Genomic DNA, 18,656 nt, shown 5'->3' on the forward strand with positions numbered 1-18,656 from the left:
GTCACCATCGCCATCCCTATTACAGTCTCTTCTTTGGATGCACTGCGAACACACATAGCTCTAAAGGGTCCGACTTCAGATTCTGAGCAGAATCTGAGCAACATGCAGTGCTGATGAACCTGGCGTAAAGCCTGTCCCGTTTCCCTTTATGACTTCCTTGCTGTCTGAAACTCCTGGGCATTCTGCTGGCCATGCCACCCTCTTGCCTCTCATTCAACGCTATTTTTTACTTCTCTCTCCCTATATTTGGTTTCTTCCTTCAACTGTTAGTGTCAGTCGTTTTAGAGACTTCTCTAGCTGGGAGAGGACAGAGGATTCATAGTCAACAGAGAGAAGTCACCCACTAGCCCCCTTCCACCCACTGCATCATTTGGGTTAAGCCACGAGAATCAAGGTAGCTCTGCAGTTGCAAACCTACTGGCCTATAGGGAGGGTTCTTCCACTGTGGTCCAAGCCACCTGGGCCCCAGATCCTGTTGTCCATCATTTCTGTCCCCACGTTGCCACTCTCACCAACAAACAGGCTGTTCTTTATCTCCTGCTTGGAGCCATCGTCATAGGGGAAGGTCCCACCACTGCAGAGAGAAGGTGCTGGAGATGAGCTGCCCAGATACAAGCTCCCACAGAAGACCAAGTACAATGACACTTGCTCTTACCTGGCCAGGGTCAGACCAATGCCATTGTCAGCAAACCTGGGGACAAGAGAAGACAGGGCTCTCACTATGAGTTCAGTGAAGTCAGGGACAAAAGGGTGCTTCTCTGCTCCTGAAGCCAAAGTGCGGACATTGTGGGATGGAAGGAGTCTTTATAGAAGTGAAGAGGGAATTGTGACTTTCCATTCTGGGTCCCCTTCCCCTCAGTCTGTGACCCCTGAAGCTCTCACATTTGAGGGCACCTCGAATTAGCCACATACAGGCTAGGCTCCATATGCTCCATCTTCAGCCCACCACTGTCTGCAATCCCAGGGCAATGGGATTGGGTCAGGGAAAAGGGGTGGCCTTCCCACTCTCAGAGCCAGCTCTGGGGGAAGGTGTGGATGCTGTTCCTATCACTATTTCAACCACAGCATAAAACACAAGTACCTAATCTCCACATTTCCTGGAAGTCAGGCAGAGGTGGGGCCTGAGAATACCAAGGAGAAACTGCAATTGTGCTGTGGTCATCTTAACTTGACTCTGCCCTTTTTAAGTGTCAGGAGGGAGGCTGGTTCTGACGGATACAGGGTGGTGCAGAATCGGAGCTGGGCCATGGGTCTGGGCTGCTTTCATTTCCTTGTCCTAGCCCAGATGTGACTGTTCTCCCTGCCTTTGTCCCCTCCACCTGTCCTGGGCACCCTGCCAGGCTCAGCTCCCCATGGTGCAGTTCTTACCCATCATTCATTGCTTCCCAAACCTCCAGGGGTTTCACATCAGCTATAAACTTGAGCCCAACTCTCATCCTGGAGTTGAAGGCCCCTGTGAGTCTGTGTTTCCCTCCTCTTTGGCCGCACTAGGCTGCTCCTTGTGCCCAAATGCTTTCTAGGTCTCAGCACACACCTTCACGCTCTGCTTTTTCTCCCTTAGGACACACATGTGCTTTCCCCTTTCTAGAGATCTATCCACTCCAAACCAATCACTGGAGGCTCAACTTCCAGGGCACAGCATTCTGCAGTTCTTTTCCACCCTCCCCATGGCCTTTCCTCATCACTGCTGTCCTGAGTTCCCATATACCTCCACTGTGTCTCTGGGGACCTCACAAAGACTTCAAGATTCCTACCAATCTGCTGGGAGCTCTTGAGTCAGTTAGTCACTTGTCCTGACTGTGCTTTCAAAACTTAGGGCATTTCCAGTGACTGCTTCACAGACATCTCCAGTGCACCATGTCTAAAGCATCCTGCCATCTTACTGGAGCTGCTCATGGCTCTGAAGTGAGCCAGGCTCTTTTCACTTCTGATTCCCTCTCATATGGACCACTGCAGTAGTATCTCAGCTGGTTTCCCGTCTCCAGGAGGGCCCTTCAAACTCCCCGGAGCCCCATCTTCTGTCAGTTCCTGTCCATTTGTGGGACTCCAGCCTTGGTGCCAGCCAGATTCTGGGCCTCCTTGGATTGAATCGGGTGGAGGCTTAAAAGATGTACCCCCATTGGCAGGATGGGGGTTTCACAATTTTTCTTACTACTCCAAGTCTGGCATTTACTATCACTGTAGGTACCTAAATGCCAAAATGCCCAAGGAACAAGGATCAAGAAATTCACCAGACACAGAATTTTAGCATCAGTGCCATCTGGCTCCTTTTCCACCAGGGCCTCTACCTTCTTCCTGCACTGTGTCTCTGGGCCTCTGCTCTAGGGACAAGCAGATTATATCATTGCAGGAAATCTCTTCCTTCTACTGAGCTGAAATCTGCCTCTCACAGCTGGGTGCAGTAGTTTGTGCCGTAGTTCCTGTACTTGGGAGACTGAGGCCTGAGGGTCACTTGAGCCCAGGAGTTTGAGGCCAGCCTGGGCAACAGTGAGACCCTGTCTTAAAAAAAAAAAATTCCCCAAGGCCAGAACTTCTGCCCTCGAAAGCCAAACAGAATGAGCCTGCCCTGCTTCCTCTAAACACCCTTCAGAAATCCAGAATTGACCCTCTTCTTTCCTTTCCCCTTTTCTCAAAACTAATGACGTTTTCCTGTGCAGAATGAAGGCCCCCTTTCTCTCAGCTAGCACTGTCTCTTTTGCACCTTCTAGGCCATGCTTGGCTCCACCCCAAGCCAGCCAGCCCCTCTCTCGCCCCTTCCCCCTCACTGTCTCTCTCTCCTTGTGTTTCTCTTCTCCTTCACTTCTCCTTTAATTGGTCACAATTAAATGGAGAAATAAGTTTATATCCTTCACAAAGAGCAGACAAAGCACATTTCATGATACTCCCTTAAAACGAACACCAGTCTGGCTTCCTGTCCCTTCTGGTCCTTGACCAGTGTGGGCTGGGGGCTCTGCATGGAGACCTTGTTTATATCAGAACTCAATGTCCTGGCCTTTTACACTGGGCTTGGTGTCCAATGACCTTGAGCATCAAATTCCAGTATTGTGTGACCTTGGGAAAATTCACTAAACCAAGCTTCAGTTTAGCATCTGGAGAGTCGAGATAGTAGTTCAGAGGTTTGAGGAACACAGTGAGAACAAAACGCATCCCAGTCTTTGGCACACAGTAGGTGCCCAGAATCTCTGACTTCCTTTTCTCCTTCCCTTAGCTGACGGCTGTGTGACTTGGGAGAGTAAAAGTCGGTGACTATTCAGAGATAACTGTGACCCACAGCAGTTGGCACTAGGGGCTGAAGCCCCTGTCTGGCTGGGAGACCAAGAGGCCAAGGGTCAGTAACTTGTTTCCTCTCTGTTTTGGTCACTCTTCTACCTGGTGAGAGAGTCATGCTCCCTTTACCACACGCTACTCCCGACTCACCGACAGCTGTCCAGCCACACATCCCCGCCGCGCAGCCAGGCCCCGTGGTCCTGGTTCTTATAGGCAATGAAATGCTTGATGATGGCTGGCTCCCGGGGCTTCAGAGGGTCAGCATCCTGATGAGGACTATACCTGGAATAGCACAGGGAGGGCACAGGTGGGCATTAGGGAGCTCCTGCACTGCTCCCTCTGGGCTTGGTGAGCTTTTCTCCCTCACAGTCCCCAGATGGCCCTGACCAAACAGAAGGTGACCAGAATCTCCAGGCTCTGGAATGAACTTTCTGAATTCTTCCCAGAGGCAGGAGGGCACTGCTCCAGGCCAACCCCACGCAGGTGACAAAACACATTACTTCTTGTCCATCCGCACCACTGAAGAACACTTCCCCAAGTGGGGTCAAATCAGAAAGTTCAGGCTGCCCATCCCACCTGGCATGTGACACAGCCCAGGCGGCCTAGAAGGAGCCTGGAGATGCCCACCTCTCCCACTGACCAGTGGACATTCTTCGCTGGGCACCTCTTAGCTACAAAATGAAGTGCAGAGCCTGGGTGCCCACTGGTGTCAGGTCCAGCTAAAGTGTCCTGTGCACATAATCATGGTGCTAGTCTCACCCACTTCTGACCCTGTAAGGGTAAGGGTTTTGATAATGATCTTGAAGCTTGGCCAGTACCTTTTAAAAGGGGCCCCTTTGCCTCCAGCTGAGCTCTGGGTTGATTTATGAATAGCTTGCTCCTGTCAGTAGATGGTAGTGAAATTCTTCTCTTTTCACGTTTTTGTTTGTTTGTTTTGAGACAGGGTCTTGCAAACTATGTAGCCCAGGTTGACATCAAATTTACTCGGTGGCCCAGACTGGCTATGAACTTGTGATCTTCCTGCCTCAGCCTCCCAAATGCTGGGATTACAGGTGTGCACCACCACACCTGGCTTCTTTCCACCTTTTTATCTCAGCCAGACCTGCCTTACCTATGGGCATTCCCGTTGTCTTACAGTATTGGCTTTGCAGAGGGATCTTAAAACCACTAGGACTTTAGTTTCCCTTTGGCTACCAGAGCCTGAACCCTAACTCAGATTTTGCCTTGTTCAGATTTCATTTTCAGGGTACCCCCAGAAAATGACCCAGTGCTCAGCACACAGAAAGTTCTGTACAGGCACTTGGTGAGTGAGTGAACGAGTGAGAGGCAGAGAATGACCCCGGGCTGAGAGGTCACCATGGATGACCAAGGCTTCCCGAGGCTCCCTCACCTGGCTCCCTTACCTGGCAGAGATGATGGACAGGAAAGGCCTCTTATCCTTAGCAGAGGCCTCCGTGGTTTTGACTCCATTGTCTATGATCATGCCAGCCTGGGGACAGGAGAGGTGACATCCAGGGAAATTAGCTGCTACTTCAGGCTGCTGATATCTCCCCACACCCAGCCTTGCCTCACTATGTGCTCTTGAATGTGTTGGTAGACCAGCTTTGTTCTGAGACAAAAGAGGGTCTGTAGTGATGGAGGTGAAGAACCTGCTTTATTGAGCGTGATCACAACAAATCTGGGGTAAAGTAACCTACCTGAGGTGCAGATGAAGAAAGTGAGATCCAGATGGGGTTAATTAAGCTGTCAGAGGCTACAGAGGTAAGTCTGTGCACAGAGCACACACTGCTTTCCATAGTTACCATCCTGGACCCCCAATCAAGGACTATGGGTGTACATTCTGGGGATATCTGTCTGCAGTGATTCAAGGGGTACAATTTTTTTTTTTTTGCTGGTACTAGGGTTCGAACTCAGGGCTTTGCACTTGCAAAGCAGGTACTCTGCTTGTGTGTTCTTGAGCCACAACTTCAGCCCTGCAGTGATTCAATGCAAACACTGAACTTGAGTCTAAACTTCACCTTGGGCAGAAGTTGTCTTGGTTCCTGAGAACCCAGCTTTCTTACTGGTCTCCAGAAGTACCCACTCCATCAGCCCCAGGTGAGCATGGGTAGGAATGGAAGCAGCTGAGTGGTACTGCCTGGGGAGGCCACCATTCATTCTGTCTTTTCCTGATCCCTTGGCCTATCATGAATGTCCAAACTCAGATGTCTTCTCTCGAGATCACTGGAGAACCCTGGCTACTTCACTCTTGACTAAGTAAGATACCTAGAAGACTCCTGGAGCAAGTTCTTCACTGTGGGTGTGGAGTGGAGGCTCAGTGGGTGTGAACAACCAGGACAGGGGGTTCCGACCACCCAGGATGAGTCCTTCTACTGCCTGAAGGCCACCCCACCTGTGTGCGTGAGCCCTTGTCTACATCCTTGTTGGAAACTAGCCTCTCACACATATCTCTCCCCTTTCTAGCCTGACCATACCTTGCAGGTCCTGTGTAGCCTCACCCCTGCTCATGGGCAGGGGTGGTGGCTCCCAACAAGAAGCTCTTGCATTCTCTCTCTGCTCCCCTGCCCAAGAGTGACATGCCCAACACCTGCCTCTGTGTGGGGGACAGCCTCGGACATGCCCTTCCAGAGGCCCTGAATGAATTCCCTTCATCAGGGCAGAACTGTGGACCCCACACCTCTGTTTCTGCCCCATCACTGTCTTCCATCCCAGTTTCTGGGATATGATGCCTTTGGGTTCTCTCCTCCTTTCTCTGCCCCCACTGCTCATCCATCTTCCCTGGTCCCAGGCCCCCAGGTGTAAACACAAGTCTTACTCCAGGACTGGATCTCTTTTTTATTTTATCCCTGGTGGCATCTTTTGAAAGTAATTTTTGGCCCTGGGATGTATCCATGCCCTTCTAGGAGCCTCCATTTCCTCAACCATGCCATTAAAAATCAGAACACCAGTCTATCTACTCATGGTCCCAGCTCCTCAAGACCACCTCTGCCCCAGAGCAGTGTCTCTGGTCTCAGCCTCATCCCAAGCCCCCCCACCCTTGGCCATGCCCTATGGCTCTGATCTCAGCTCTGTCCCCATTGGGAAGTTCTTGATAGACTTGACCTCCTAGTCATTTTGTTTCCTGCCCCTTTCATCCCAGCACACAGCTTGGTGCTGGACACACATTGGGGCTTAGGAAGTGTTGATTCAGAAATGAAGATTAAGGAGGAATGTCTCAGTGCTCACCTGTCCACCTAACTGCATAGACAGAGCCACCCAGGAATCAGAACAAGAAAGGGTAAAGGCCAGGTTCCTTCAGAACCAATCCCGATTGATTTTCCTTCGCTTAACTTTTCATAGCCAATACTGCCAACAACCAAAATAAAACCAGGTGCTCCACCCAGGGGCTTCTGGGGGTAGGGGGTGGGGGTGGGGAGAGATGACCCAGTAAAGATGCATCTTGCTCCTTTGGGCTCCAGCCATATGTTGTTGAAACCAAACCAGGAGACTCAAATGGTCAGTGGCCTGGAGGCCTGGGGAGACTGCTCTTTTCTTCTGGGTCAGCACTAGGATTGCAGTGAGTTCTGGCTGTAATCATCTGCAGGTCTGGGAAGGTGGACGGATGGGTTGGCCGAGGGGCAAGGTCTGGAAAGACTTACCCGATAGTTGGAATGTGCTCGGTTGTTATGGAATTTCCCCAGTGGAATGTGTTCTGAATAACCTGGGGAGTACATCCCCTCGGAGGGGCCCGTCGGTACGTGGTGAAAAATGAACCAAAATCCAGTTTCCTGTTGGGGCAAGGCACAAGGAGAAAGCCACAGAACTCAGCACCAGTGAGCTCCTGGTCGGGGTGACCAAGTGGCCCATGCTAGGGGTAGAAGTGATACTGTCACCTGAATAGGACTTTGCCATCCCCTACCAAATAGATGCAGCTTCTGGGTGTCAGAGCCACTGCAGGGTTAAACTCTTCCTCCTGATGTGCAGTGGGACAGTCTCACATGTGGTCCCAGCTTTCCCTCCCATTCTGCCGATGTGGTAGCTGAGGCCCACAGAGACCAGCCAGGGTCAGGGTCCCACACAAGACCAGCAGCAGGGAAGGCTGGGTCAAAGCCAAGTTGCACACACAGAACAGGGTGCTTGTGTCCTGCCTACCACTTCCCAGCTGCGTGTGCCCAGGGCTGGCTAGCTCTTCCCCAATGCACAGACTGACGCAAGAATCAGAATGTTTTGACTTAAAACATCAACGCACCAGGCACCATTCCAAGATAGCATAATTTCATCCTCTAATGTTATTGTACATAAAGGGCGTAGTGCTAACTAGGTATGGTCACCCGTCTCATGAAGTGACAGAACTGTCATTTAAAACCAAGTCATAGGACTCCCCATCCCAGGCTTATTTCCTTCTTCATTCCAGCAACGCCCATCTACATCGACATCTGGATACACATCTTTTCAGGGCGCCCCAGCTGCCTCCACCTTAGGATTTCTGCTCACCTCGGATCCTGCAGCTGCACAGTTGATGAGGTTGTTATTGGGGTTGGCCATCCAGAAGGTGGACACAGCGCTGTGGGGAGGGGACAGAAATTGAACAGTGTCATACAAAGGCCACCAGTGCCTGTGTTGCTTCCCATGTCAGATACTCTAATGTTGGTCTGAAGAGTCTTGTCAGAGACTTGAGGAACTGTTGACTTGTCCATGTGAGACTCAGTGTTCTCATTAAAAGGTAGTGTGATTAAGCAACGAAATGTTCAGTCCAAGACTAGCTCTGCTAGATTAACACAGGAAAGTAGGAAGGAAGAGCCTGGGCACAGGAAGCTCTGTCTCTGTCTCTCTCATGGGTACAAAAGGACCAGTGTGGTTGGAGCCACTGTGTACACACTGGGAGCAGAAGTGGCAGCTACTTCCTCTCAACAAGGAACACTGTGTGGCATCAAATAAAATGCCAGATGTGGGCACAGCCGTTCTCTGGACACAAAAACACATAGGAGGCAAACGAAGAAGAGAGAAGATGCCTTCCTGCCTCCTCTGTGGGAAGCTGTGAGCCATAGGTGAGTGAAGGCTGCGAGGTCCATACTGCTCAGATGCTCTGGGGTGGGGCATCGGGTGCTGAACTAGGGACACTTACGTCTCCGCCCACCCCCCGACATGTCTGGGGGACTTACTTGCAGTCCTGCCTGGGCTTGGGGATGTACCCTGGGTAGGAGTCCTCTGTGATCGTCTTGCACATTTTACTGTCACGGTCAGAGGGGAGGAGGGTTCCAGACTTAACAAGGAGGCCAAGGCAGTGGTCGAAAGTGTTGCGTTCCTCTGGTCCATCCTCCGTGAAGAAGCAGTGTCCCAAGGAGTTATAGCCCACGACGTCCTTGATCTGCAGAAGTCAAGGCGTGCATTTCACTCAGTATCCATTCAATTATTCACGTGCTTATGTATTCACTTGACAAAGCATTAACATATTAACTGTGACCCAAGTGCTGGGGGGGTTGGAGAAGGACCTGATCCAAGTGTAGAGCCTGAAGAGGTTGGGGCAGGAGATAAAACAGTGACTCTGAAATCTCTCCCAGCTGGAAGTATTAGGGCTGAGGCTCTGTGGGGGTAGCAAAAGGGATAAAATGTCAGAGGAGAGAAGTGTGGGTCCAAGAGGATACACTGGAAATGGACTCAGCCACACACGGCTCGCAGGAACTTTCCATGGAGGGGTTCCACAGAGGAGAGTGGAGTGGCAGGGGGCTCCACCAGGAGTCGGCATTGGAGCTGGGCCAGGTGGGCATTTCATGAAGACCCTCATGGTGCCTCATCAGGAATCAGGTCAGCTGTTTAGTGCAAGACATGCATGGAGCCACATTTACCCCCGGGCTGAGAACTGGAAAGGGTTTCAAACTTCAGCTCTCCAGTTGCCATCTTGAAACCACAGTGAGTGGGAGAAGCAGAAAGAACATTGAGGGGACACGGTGGAGAGCTCAGGGTTGGTCTCAGTAGCCAACACAGGTATGACCTGCATCACTTATCCTGTCCTGCCCTCCATCACTTTTCCCTTCTGCAAAATTTGTGACTTGAACTCCATGATGTCTGAGGGCCCTTCTGGGTCTGAATCCCTGAAAAGCATCAGTCTCAGAACTACAAGGTCTTCTGAGCACTCCTGGCCTAAGCCTCAGTTCTCTGTCCAAGCCAGACTCTGACCACAGTCTCCCTGACACAGGGGCATCTCTGTTCAAACACCCCAAAGATGAGATGCTTGCTGCCCACGAGGCACCATGCCACAGTGGGTGAGGGTGGGTGACACCCCCTTATCTTAACTGAGATCTTCCATCTGCCATCCCCATCCCAGGTGCGGACTTCCCAGTGATCCATTCAACAAGGGAGTTCCTGCTCCTGATGACCTCATTCTAGCCCACAGCTGTTAAGTACCTACCACTCCCCAGGTGCTAGAAAATCCACACACCATCCCCAAACAGCTCCCCTTTGACCCTGGTGGATGTTTTACAATCCTGGCCTTTAACCACCTGGTGCCACTAGAACCCCAGTTGTGACAACCAAAGATGTCTTCAGATACTTGATACCCAATGTCCACTGAGTGGGGGTAGGGTGACCCAGTGTCCCTGGTGGAGAAGTGCAGACAGCGGCTCCCCAACTCCCAGAGCCTCTCATGTGGAGCTGCCTACTTCCTAACTCCTGGACAACCAACCTTGGAAACCTTTCCCAAGTCCTGCCTGTCCAGGCTGGCCTTACACCTTTTCAGCTTGCTGAAATCTCATACAATCTTTGCACAGATTTTTTTTTTTTTTAGAGATAAAGAAATAGGGCTCAGAGGAATTAAGTAGCTCATATATGCAAAGCCATGGCTGAAACCTTGGTTTCTAACTGTGTCCACTCACTCCTCAAGGGAGGATCCAAGCACACAAGCTGCTCTGTTCCAGGCAGGCTCTTCCATTGTCTTGAACAAGTATCCCTCCCTTAATCTTAGGCAATAGGCCAGGGTGTGACCTTGAGTTCTATTCACTCCTTCAATAAGCGTTTCAGTCAATGCCAAGGTCATCCAATGGGATCCCTTCATTTCTGCTAGTGAGCAATGAAAGTTTGTTATAAATAGCCTGGAAAGATGAGCCTGGGAGAAAAGGCGAGAGAACGTGAGCTGCTTGTGCAGCAGGCATCTTGAGGTCAAGTTTAATGCTTTTCCTTTATAGAGGGCACTGATGCTCAGAGAAGGGACATGAGGTATCCCAGGGCAACCAAGGGCCTCACAGTGGAGCTAAGCTTGTGGGTCTTTTTAAGCCTCCCCACTTGTTCACCTCACTGTCTGGATCACACTTTGGGGAGCCTGTTTCTGAACACCAGTGAATAATGCGTTGGGTTAGGTACATTTTTCTAACAAAGCTAGGACCCTTGAGATGTGCTGTGGAGAGGAAAATGTGGAGTGACAGAAGGAAAATGACATTGTCTATCAGTTGTCTAAACCTGATCACAACTGTCACTCTGCAGATGAACTGAGATGTGGAAAGGTGTCCCAAGTCCATGTTCGAGCAAGAACAGAACTGGGACTTGATCCCCCTTTGTGATTGCATAAGTTCTGTGCTAATCAGTACTCAGCAGCCCCAGAAAGGGAACAACCCTGTCACTTTGGGCTGCACTTCTTCCTCTCATTAGGAGGAGGGCAAGGTTGACAGAGCTAAGAGAGAAGCAACACAAGGAAGCCTTGGTTGGGAGGAGAAGGTACAAGTTTAAGACTTTACTCAGCCTGCGACTTGCCTGAGTGCCTTGTGTGACAGGCAGACCTCTAAAGTCCATCTCCACCAACATTCTAGGACTGTTGCACCTTAGAATATTTCCCAGAACTGGACATTTGAACTGTGACATAGCTTGGGTTGATAGCTAGCTCTTAATTCCTGAAGAAAGTTGGCCTTGGAGCAAGCTAGTGGGTCATTTGTCTGCAATGTCTTAATGAGGTTTTGAATATGGAAATAGAAGTTGAGAAAGGAAACAGAGAAGCAAAATACTGCCTAATAAGGAAAGGCATGAGCTTCCTTCTGGGGCAGCTTGGAGAGGTGGGGAGAGGGCAGGTGTCAGGAGGGGCACAAAGCTCAGAGCTCAGCGGGGTGGGGGGCGGCAGCACCTGAGGGAGAGCATGTGATCTGGAGGGGCCTGAGGGGCGCTGTCCATCTCTTTCTGCCTGTGGATTTCTGAGCTAATGCTTTCCCCCAACCCCAATCTACTGGTTAAGTCCTGGGTCAAGGAAGCTTTTTTGGACATTAAGAACAAGGGTCTGGGTTCCACATTTGGGCTCATGTGGGGAAGAGAGAAAAAAGCAGTTACATGAGTAAAATAAGACCACAAATTCAAGAAACTAGAAACTGGGGGAGGGGACCAGGAAAAACAGAGGCCTCTCCTACAATTCCCAGGACTGTGAGCTGGGGGAGAGGCACTAGATTTCTGACATGTACAGAATGACAGGAAGGGTGTGTCCCTAGGTCTGGAGAACCTAGGGACTGTGTCTATGGGCATGACACCTGGAGCTGTGCAGAGCACAACCCACATGGCCACAGGGGGTGGCAGTTTGGGGACAGGTTGGTTTCAAGAAGCTTTTGGAGGCATTGATGTGAAAGATACATTTTGAACAGGCCCCAGTGGGACAGAGGGACCTGTTTTCTTCTCCAGCTCATTCTTTCTTCTGCCTTTAAGGGAGCGAGGTAGAAACATCGAAACCCACACCGGGGTCTGTGTACCTTCCACCAAATGGATCTGTTCTGGGATGGATCCATTGTCTTCCAGGGGGGAGCAGGAAGGTGACACTCCAAGTCCTGGCTTAGAGATCAGACACACAGTGGGCCCACCTTCGGCCACCTGCAGATCATGCGTGTAAAGCCTTCGCCTGGGGACTGACTTCCACCCCACAGTTGCCAGCATTCCAGGGCTGTGGTGCTCGTGGCTGTATTCCCAGAAGGATGCCATCCACAATGTCAATATCATGACAAGGAAGTCAGCATTCCCAATCTGTATTCTATGAGCACTAACTGTGAGGTACAAAGTGGTGCAAAACGGGCTCTAGAAGACTTTAGGTGTTGCTAGGATTATCAGTCAGCCATGTGTTTTTACAGCAGGCCAAGCTACACTACATCAGGAGTTTCCCAAACAGGGAGGGACGATGTGCACGCAGCATCTGCCAAAAGCATCTAAACGCAGAGGCCTCTCTTTTTCGGTGGGGACCTTCACTACTATTTCCAGGAACCAGGGATATTTATGTCGAGCACGGTTAGATACAAGGCTCACAGTGATGACACTACCTAATAGCATTTCTGGTTATGTCACTTACGTTATCTTGTTTAATCTTCCAAAGGGTCTTTTAAGTTGGTTCTATAATCATGGTCACTTTTCAGAAAAGGAAACTGAGGCCTGGGAAGTTTCTGTCCGTCCCCGTGACTCTGTTCTTTAACCTCAAGGTTCTGCTGAGCCCAGCAAGAGTAAAAAGATGTATGCAGTGGGGGAAGGGTCAGGGAGTCTGCTGACCTCTGTAGTGGAATTTTGGAGTGACATCATTCAAAGCCATGCCCGAGGCCAGAGAGAGCAGAAGTCAAGAAGTCCACATTTTTATCAGTTAGGAGAGGAGTGAGAAGCAGGAATTGGTAGAAATGTTGACTTCTGACCACTCTTAGCAAAAGTGGCTCGATGTTCTTGTTGAAGCTAGCAGAACTGTCATCCCACGTGGTCACAGAACCATCCCTGGATTTCAATGAACAAACTAATCACTCCCCACCTATGTAGCTTGGTGCATTTGGGGTGGACAGTCCTTTGCCTCTCTCTTCGTTTGGTTGATAATGGGAACTCAGTTGCTATCTTTTGGAAGATAAGTTTAAATCTGAGCCAAGGATGGTTGAACCCCTGACCTCAGACAGTGTCTAGATAAACACCTTTCTGGCAGGCACTTACCAACAGGCCATTGGAACCGTGGACCGTGACACAGCGGGAGAACGTGTGGTGGATGGACAGGTCCCTGATGTACGTGGGTGGGTCGTAGCCTCCCTTTTCGTCCACATCTCCCGCCAAGTGGAAGTGAATTGGGTACTGGCCCACCAGCTGTTGGCCCATGTGCTTGAGCTCCACGCCCTCCAGGTGTGCTGCCTTGAACCCCAGAGCAAACTGGGAGAGGAGAGAGAGCGTCAGAGGAGCCTCACGTATACCCTCATCCCCCTGGCTGGCGCCCACCCTCTCAGTGGGTCAGTCTTCAGAAGGTCTAAGCTGTTCTGTGTGCATGACTCCGATGCCCAGTCCATCTCACACTGAGGGAGGTAAGCAAGTCCTCACTAACAGTGAGACTACTTGTAGCTGAGGTGTCTGGACAGGCTGGGTGACAGTTGGGACTTGCTTTGACCTTCCTCTCCTGCCTTCTAAGCCACCATTGTTATGTGGAAGGGATAACCCTGAGATAACCTGTGGGGAGCTGGCATAAAACATGGGGACCATGGGACAGCAATGGAGACCTCCAGGAGGAGGGAAGGGATGTTGATCCTGGAGATGTAGGATCCCCCACTTTGGAGGCATGTGAGTGAGTGGCAGGTGCTCCACATGTTCACGCACAGTAGCTCAGAGCTGGCCCCCTGGACACATGTGCTTTCCAAGAAAGCACAGTCTGGAAGTCTAGAAATTCCTGCCAAAGGTCAGCCTCAGCCAAGTCCTGCTGGAGGAGCACGATCTACTATTTCTGCCAGAAACAGGAGTCAACTGGTTGCCAGTACCAGAAGTGGATGCTCTGTGGAGGTGTGCTGAGAGGGATTCGGAGCCAAGTTTGGGTAGGTAAGAATGACTGGTCCTTCAGGACCACTCTCACGGTGGGAAAGGGGTGCAGCAGTGTGTACTCTTTCTTTCTTTCTTTCTTTCCTTCATTCCTTCCTTTCTCCCTTCCTCCCTCCCTCCCTCCCTTCTTTCCTGTCTTTCTCCATCCCTCCCTCCCTCTGTCCTTTCCTTCCCTCCCTCCCTCCTGCCTTCCCTCTCTCCCTCTCTCCTTCTCCTTTCCCTTTTCTTTGAGACAGGGTCTTGCTATAGGCATAGGCTGGCCTCAAAAACTCCTGCTCTCCTGCCTCAGTCTCTCAAGTGCTGAGATTACAGGCATATACCACCTTGCCTTGCCTGAGACCTGCTATTTCTGCTGCAGTCTCAATAACCACTTTCTCAACTTCCCCCACCCCGGGAAAAGACCAGGAATGTGTGGCAGTGTTTTTGGTGGTGACAGTACTGAAAGCATCTGATGGTTAGTGGCCAGGAGTGACAAAAAAGTCCTTAATATAGGCTTGTATCACAAAAAGTTGTCTCATGTAAAATGCCTGCAGGGTCCCATTTAAGCTCTGTTTCCCTCCATGAGCCTCTTTGGTTAACTACCCAAAAGTCTAATCCTTAAAGCACAATGTTTTAGCTTTAAGGAAACTCTTTTCACAAAGCTCCAAGATAACTTGATGCTCTCAACTCTGCATCGAAACCACTGAGCACAGAAAGAGCTTCTGGGTGTCTTATACTGTCTAACAGGCCTGGCAAAGGCATTTTGTATAAAGGAGCGACAGAAATTCCTCTTCTGCTAGGAGAACGGGAGCTCCCATGAACAAGTTCCCAGTTGCTTCTTTACTGCACAGTGAGAGACCTGTCGCTCAGAGTGTCTCTTCCTTGACTACCAAGGAATCACCGGTGCATTTTATATGCAACTTCTAATTACTCTCCTGCTTGTTGTTCTGTCTGTATTATAATGGATCTAACGCAAACATGGTTTTTTTTGCGTGTGTGTGAACTAAATGCTCATTTTTTAAAGAAATTATCAAGAGGCTTGGTGATACACACCTGTAATCCCAGCACTCTGGAGGATGAGGCAGAAGGATTGAGAGCCAGCCTAGGCTACATAGCAAGACCATGCCTCAAAACACAAAACAAAAACACCTCCCAAACAACAAAAAAGAAGAGAAAGGAGAAATGAAAACAAGACTCTTTAAGATCTTGTAATCTAAATGAAGTCACAATCATCCAGAGTCTGGCTTCAGTACAAGTCCAGAGAAATACTTTTGTCAAAGAATCCACAGTTGAATAGGCTCAAGAAAAATGAAAGAAATGACCAGGGTAAACAATAAAGACAGGTGATGGAGGCAGTGATGGAGCCAAGTGTGCAGTGTCCCCGAGGCCTTGAATCAAGAGCCATTCCCAAGCAGGCTCCATCATTTGACGGGTGTAACTGCATCCCAGTGGACGAGACGTCTCCAACTTCCCAAAGTGCATTTCCTTGATCCCCCCAACCCCAGGAACCCCGGCCACAGGCCCGCACCTCAGGCACTCTCCTGGTTGGGTGGACAGCCTGACCCTCAGCCAGGCAGAACCATACCTTGATGTGACCCCCAAAGGTGTCAAAGTCAAAGAAGTTGCAGATGTGGTTGCCGTAAGGGTAGCATTTGTTCTCCGTGGCTCCCATCACCAGGATATTCCGGCTCAGGAGCCCAACTTCTGCCCGCATGTCCACACCATCTATCTCCTCCCCGATGTGCAGGTACAGTGGTTTCCCTAGGGCAGAGAGGGGCAGTTGGGAATAGCAGGACTGCATGTCCACTGTGCTCTGGGCCCTTGCCAGGTGCTCCGTGGTCGTAATTCACTCGTCACCAGGCCCTGTGTGCATGGCAATGCTCATGGCCCCTGGCAAGTGAAGCCTTAAGGTAGAGCCAGGATTCACAGCTATGCATGCTTAGCTCTTAAGTCCCCTGCAGAAATGTCTAATTGGCCCCCTAGCACTTGTTCCTTTTCTCCATTTTAGACTCTCCTGCATTTTACCTGGACACCTGGCTGCCAGGGAGCTCTGTTTTCCAGCCTCCCTACAGTTAGGTGTGGTCACTGTGAGCAGAAGGGTTAAGCAACTTCAGGGCTCAGGGTTGCTCTCTGCCCAGGAGCTGGAAAGGATACAGGTCCTGGTGCACCAGCCTCACCTGAGCAGATAAGAACCACGCCCTAGAGCAAACCAGAGAGAAGGAACCCGTCTCCAATGACCCCACAGAGCTGCCTTCCTGCTGGGATCTTAGGATAAAGCAAACTTTGTCTTTAAAGCCCCTGTGTCAAAGCAAAGCCAATCTGTGTTCCGCTCCTTCAGCCTCCTGTAAGGATGAGTATCTACAGCCTGCTGCTCTATAAAGGCCAGCTTGGAGCCCCATGTCCACCACTGTGGTCTGAGCACCTCCGTGGCACTTGTGGAGCAGAGGGGAATGCTTGTACCCTACTGTGTACTGACCTCATCCCTCCTTTCGGCCTCAGAGCAGAGGACGCTGTCCCTATGCCACTGACACCAACCCCACTGCTCCCCGCAGTCTTAGGTCCTTTGACTCCCAGGATCCCTGGGCCCTCCCAGTAACTTGACTTCTCCTCTCACTCGGACTTCCCACACTCTGGTCTCAACCCTCTTCCTATCCCTGAAAACCTTAACAAAGAACCCTCCCCAAACCCCAACTCGTATCAGCTTCCTTCCTGCTGTGGCCGGAAGCTCTGAACCTGTGCTTTGTGCCCCACTCTGTTTTCTCTCCACCTTCTCTCTCCCACAAATCTACTCCATCTCCTGCCAAGTGCTTTTAATGCTTCCCTTCCCATCTCCCCTTCCTCCGTCCCTGCAGAAAGTGCACCTTAAGAAGGGTGACCGGAGTCCCAGCCCTAAATTCTACCTCCATGACAACCCCAGATTCTTCTCTGGAACAAAGAAATCAGCCTGGCTCTAAATTTGGCTCATCACTAAGATTGCTGGCCTGGCCCGAGGACCCTTTCTATTCCACCTGAGGATGCAATTTCAAAGAGCAAAAGTCTCTCATGTGGACTCTCAGCCTGAACCACACCACCTACACCACTTGGCTTTCACTGTGACCTTGACTTGAGCAACTGAGAGATACCACCGGTGCTCACATGTGAAGGCCCAGGTTATAATTAGCCCCAAGTAACACCCACCACAGTGACCTTCCTCCTCTTTCCCATCCACAGGAAGCTCTGACCCCTGCCTGCCCCTTCACCTGCCCACATCCTGTGAGCCTGAAGCGTTGCTACGGATGTGCACAGCTGGGAATTGTGCAGACTCAGTGAGATGGTGGTATTTTGAAGCACTGCAGTTCAAGATGTGAAACTGATGTGTGGTGAAATGTTGAAAATAACTCCATGAGAGGTGGGATCAGTTCCTATTGCTGCTGTAACAAATCACCACCGATCTAGTGATTTGCACAACAAAGACTTATTCTCTACAGTTCTGGAGGCCAGAAATGAGTCTTATGGCTGGGATGGGTCCTCATGGATTCTGCTCCTTGTACTTTTCGGATTCTAGTTGGCCCCTGTGTGCCTTGGCTCCTGACCCGGTCTTCACACACACATCCCTGCAATCTCTGCTCTGCCACATATCACTATCTTCTGTCTGCTTCCTTCCTCCCTGTACCTACATTGGGCCACCTGGATAATCCAGGATAATCTCACATCTCCAGAGCCTATTTTAATCACAGCTGCAGCGTTCCTTTCACAGGGACTGGGGATTAGAGTGTAGGCCTATTTGGAGGCATTGTTCAGCCTCCCAGAGTCCTTCTTAACAGAGTCCCAGGCATTACAGTTAACAAATACCTGAGATAAATCCACTCAAGAACAGGAAAGGTTTCCTTTGGCTCACAGGTTCAGTCCATGACCCACTGGCCCTGTGGCTTTGGACCTGGGTAGGATAGCTCTTCATGCTGGAAGCATAAGGCAGAGGAAGTCTGTTCACTTCATGGCCAGGAATAAACAGAGAAGGGAAGAGACCAGTGTTCCACAGTCCCCACCAAATGACACCCTCCAATGACCTAAAGCCTTCCATTAGGTTCAACTACCTCCCAATAGCACCAAGCTGAGGATTAGGGCCTTAACACAAGGGCGTTTGGGGACATTAGAGATCCAAACGAAGGCAGACATTTTGAAAAGCAGCTTCAGAGTCCATTTACTGTAATGTACTCTTATCCTCTGAGATAGCTGAAGCCAAAGTCTGTGCCTGGCCAAAGGGGTCCACTCTGTTGCAGGAGTGGACACCATGCATTGAGCTGTCAGGTCGTCTGTCCTTCCAGGGTTCTGACATGTGACAGCCAGAGAATCTGAAACAAGTTAACTCTGTGCATCTCACCACAGCTTCAGGTTTGGGTCACAAGGTCACATCTTTACAGTTCCCAGGTCCAGAGCAGGATTCCTCTGACCACCCATGGAGATACCTCTCCTTCCATCCCTGGCTGGTCTCCTGCACATCAGCTCTATGACCTTCACAGGGCCTTCCAGGGTATGGGGGCAGAGTCTCTCTCAAATGAGCTTGGCAGGACTTTTAAGTGACCACTGGCTTGGGGAAACCAGATAGAAGGCTGTGCCTGGAGCTTATAGATGGGTGTGGAGAAGAGAGATTATGAGTGCAGCAAAGGGGA

The 18,656-nt window shown here is 50.5% G+C and overlaps 1 protein-coding gene and 1 long non-coding RNA gene across 3 annotated transcripts in view; one reads left to right on the plus strand and one right to left on the minus strand.

Moving 5' to 3' along the window:
- The window catches only part of Cemip (cell migration inducing hyaluronidase 1), a 143,151-nt gene that overhangs the window by 19,645 nt on the left and 104,850 nt on the right, over window positions 1-18,656 (minus strand). For both annotated transcript variants that reach the window (XM_020181136.2, XM_074061780.1), the window contains exons 12-20: window positions 15,593-15,768; window positions 13,165-13,374; window positions 8,409-8,614; window positions 7,741-7,810; window positions 6,906-7,034; window positions 4,671-4,756; window positions 3,418-3,549; window positions 656-691; window positions 419-574 (exon numbers count right to left, since the gene is read on the minus strand). In XM_020181136.2, coding sequence (XP_020036725.2) covers window positions 419-574; window positions 656-691; window positions 3,418-3,549; window positions 4,671-4,756; window positions 6,906-7,034; window positions 7,741-7,810; window positions 8,409-8,614; window positions 13,165-13,374; window positions 15,593-15,768 — 1,201 coding nt within the window. The remainder of the gene's footprint in view (window positions 1-418; window positions 575-655; window positions 692-3,417; window positions 3,550-4,670; window positions 4,757-6,905; window positions 7,035-7,740; window positions 7,811-8,408; window positions 8,615-13,164; window positions 13,375-15,592; window positions 15,769-18,656) is intronic.
- On the plus strand, window positions 7,994-18,369 carry LOC141419242 (uncharacterized). Its single transcript, XR_012444002.1, has 3 exons — window positions 7,994-8,294; window positions 9,045-14,028; window positions 17,218-18,369. It is a non-coding gene; the product is annotated as an uncharacterized lncRNA (long non-coding RNA).

Source organism: Castor canadensis, chromosome 19 (genome assembly GCF_047511655.1).
Source record: "Castor canadensis chromosome 19, mCasCan1.hap1v2, whole genome shotgun sequence".
NCBI lineage: Eukaryota > Metazoa > Chordata > Mammalia > Rodentia > Castoridae > Castor > Castor canadensis.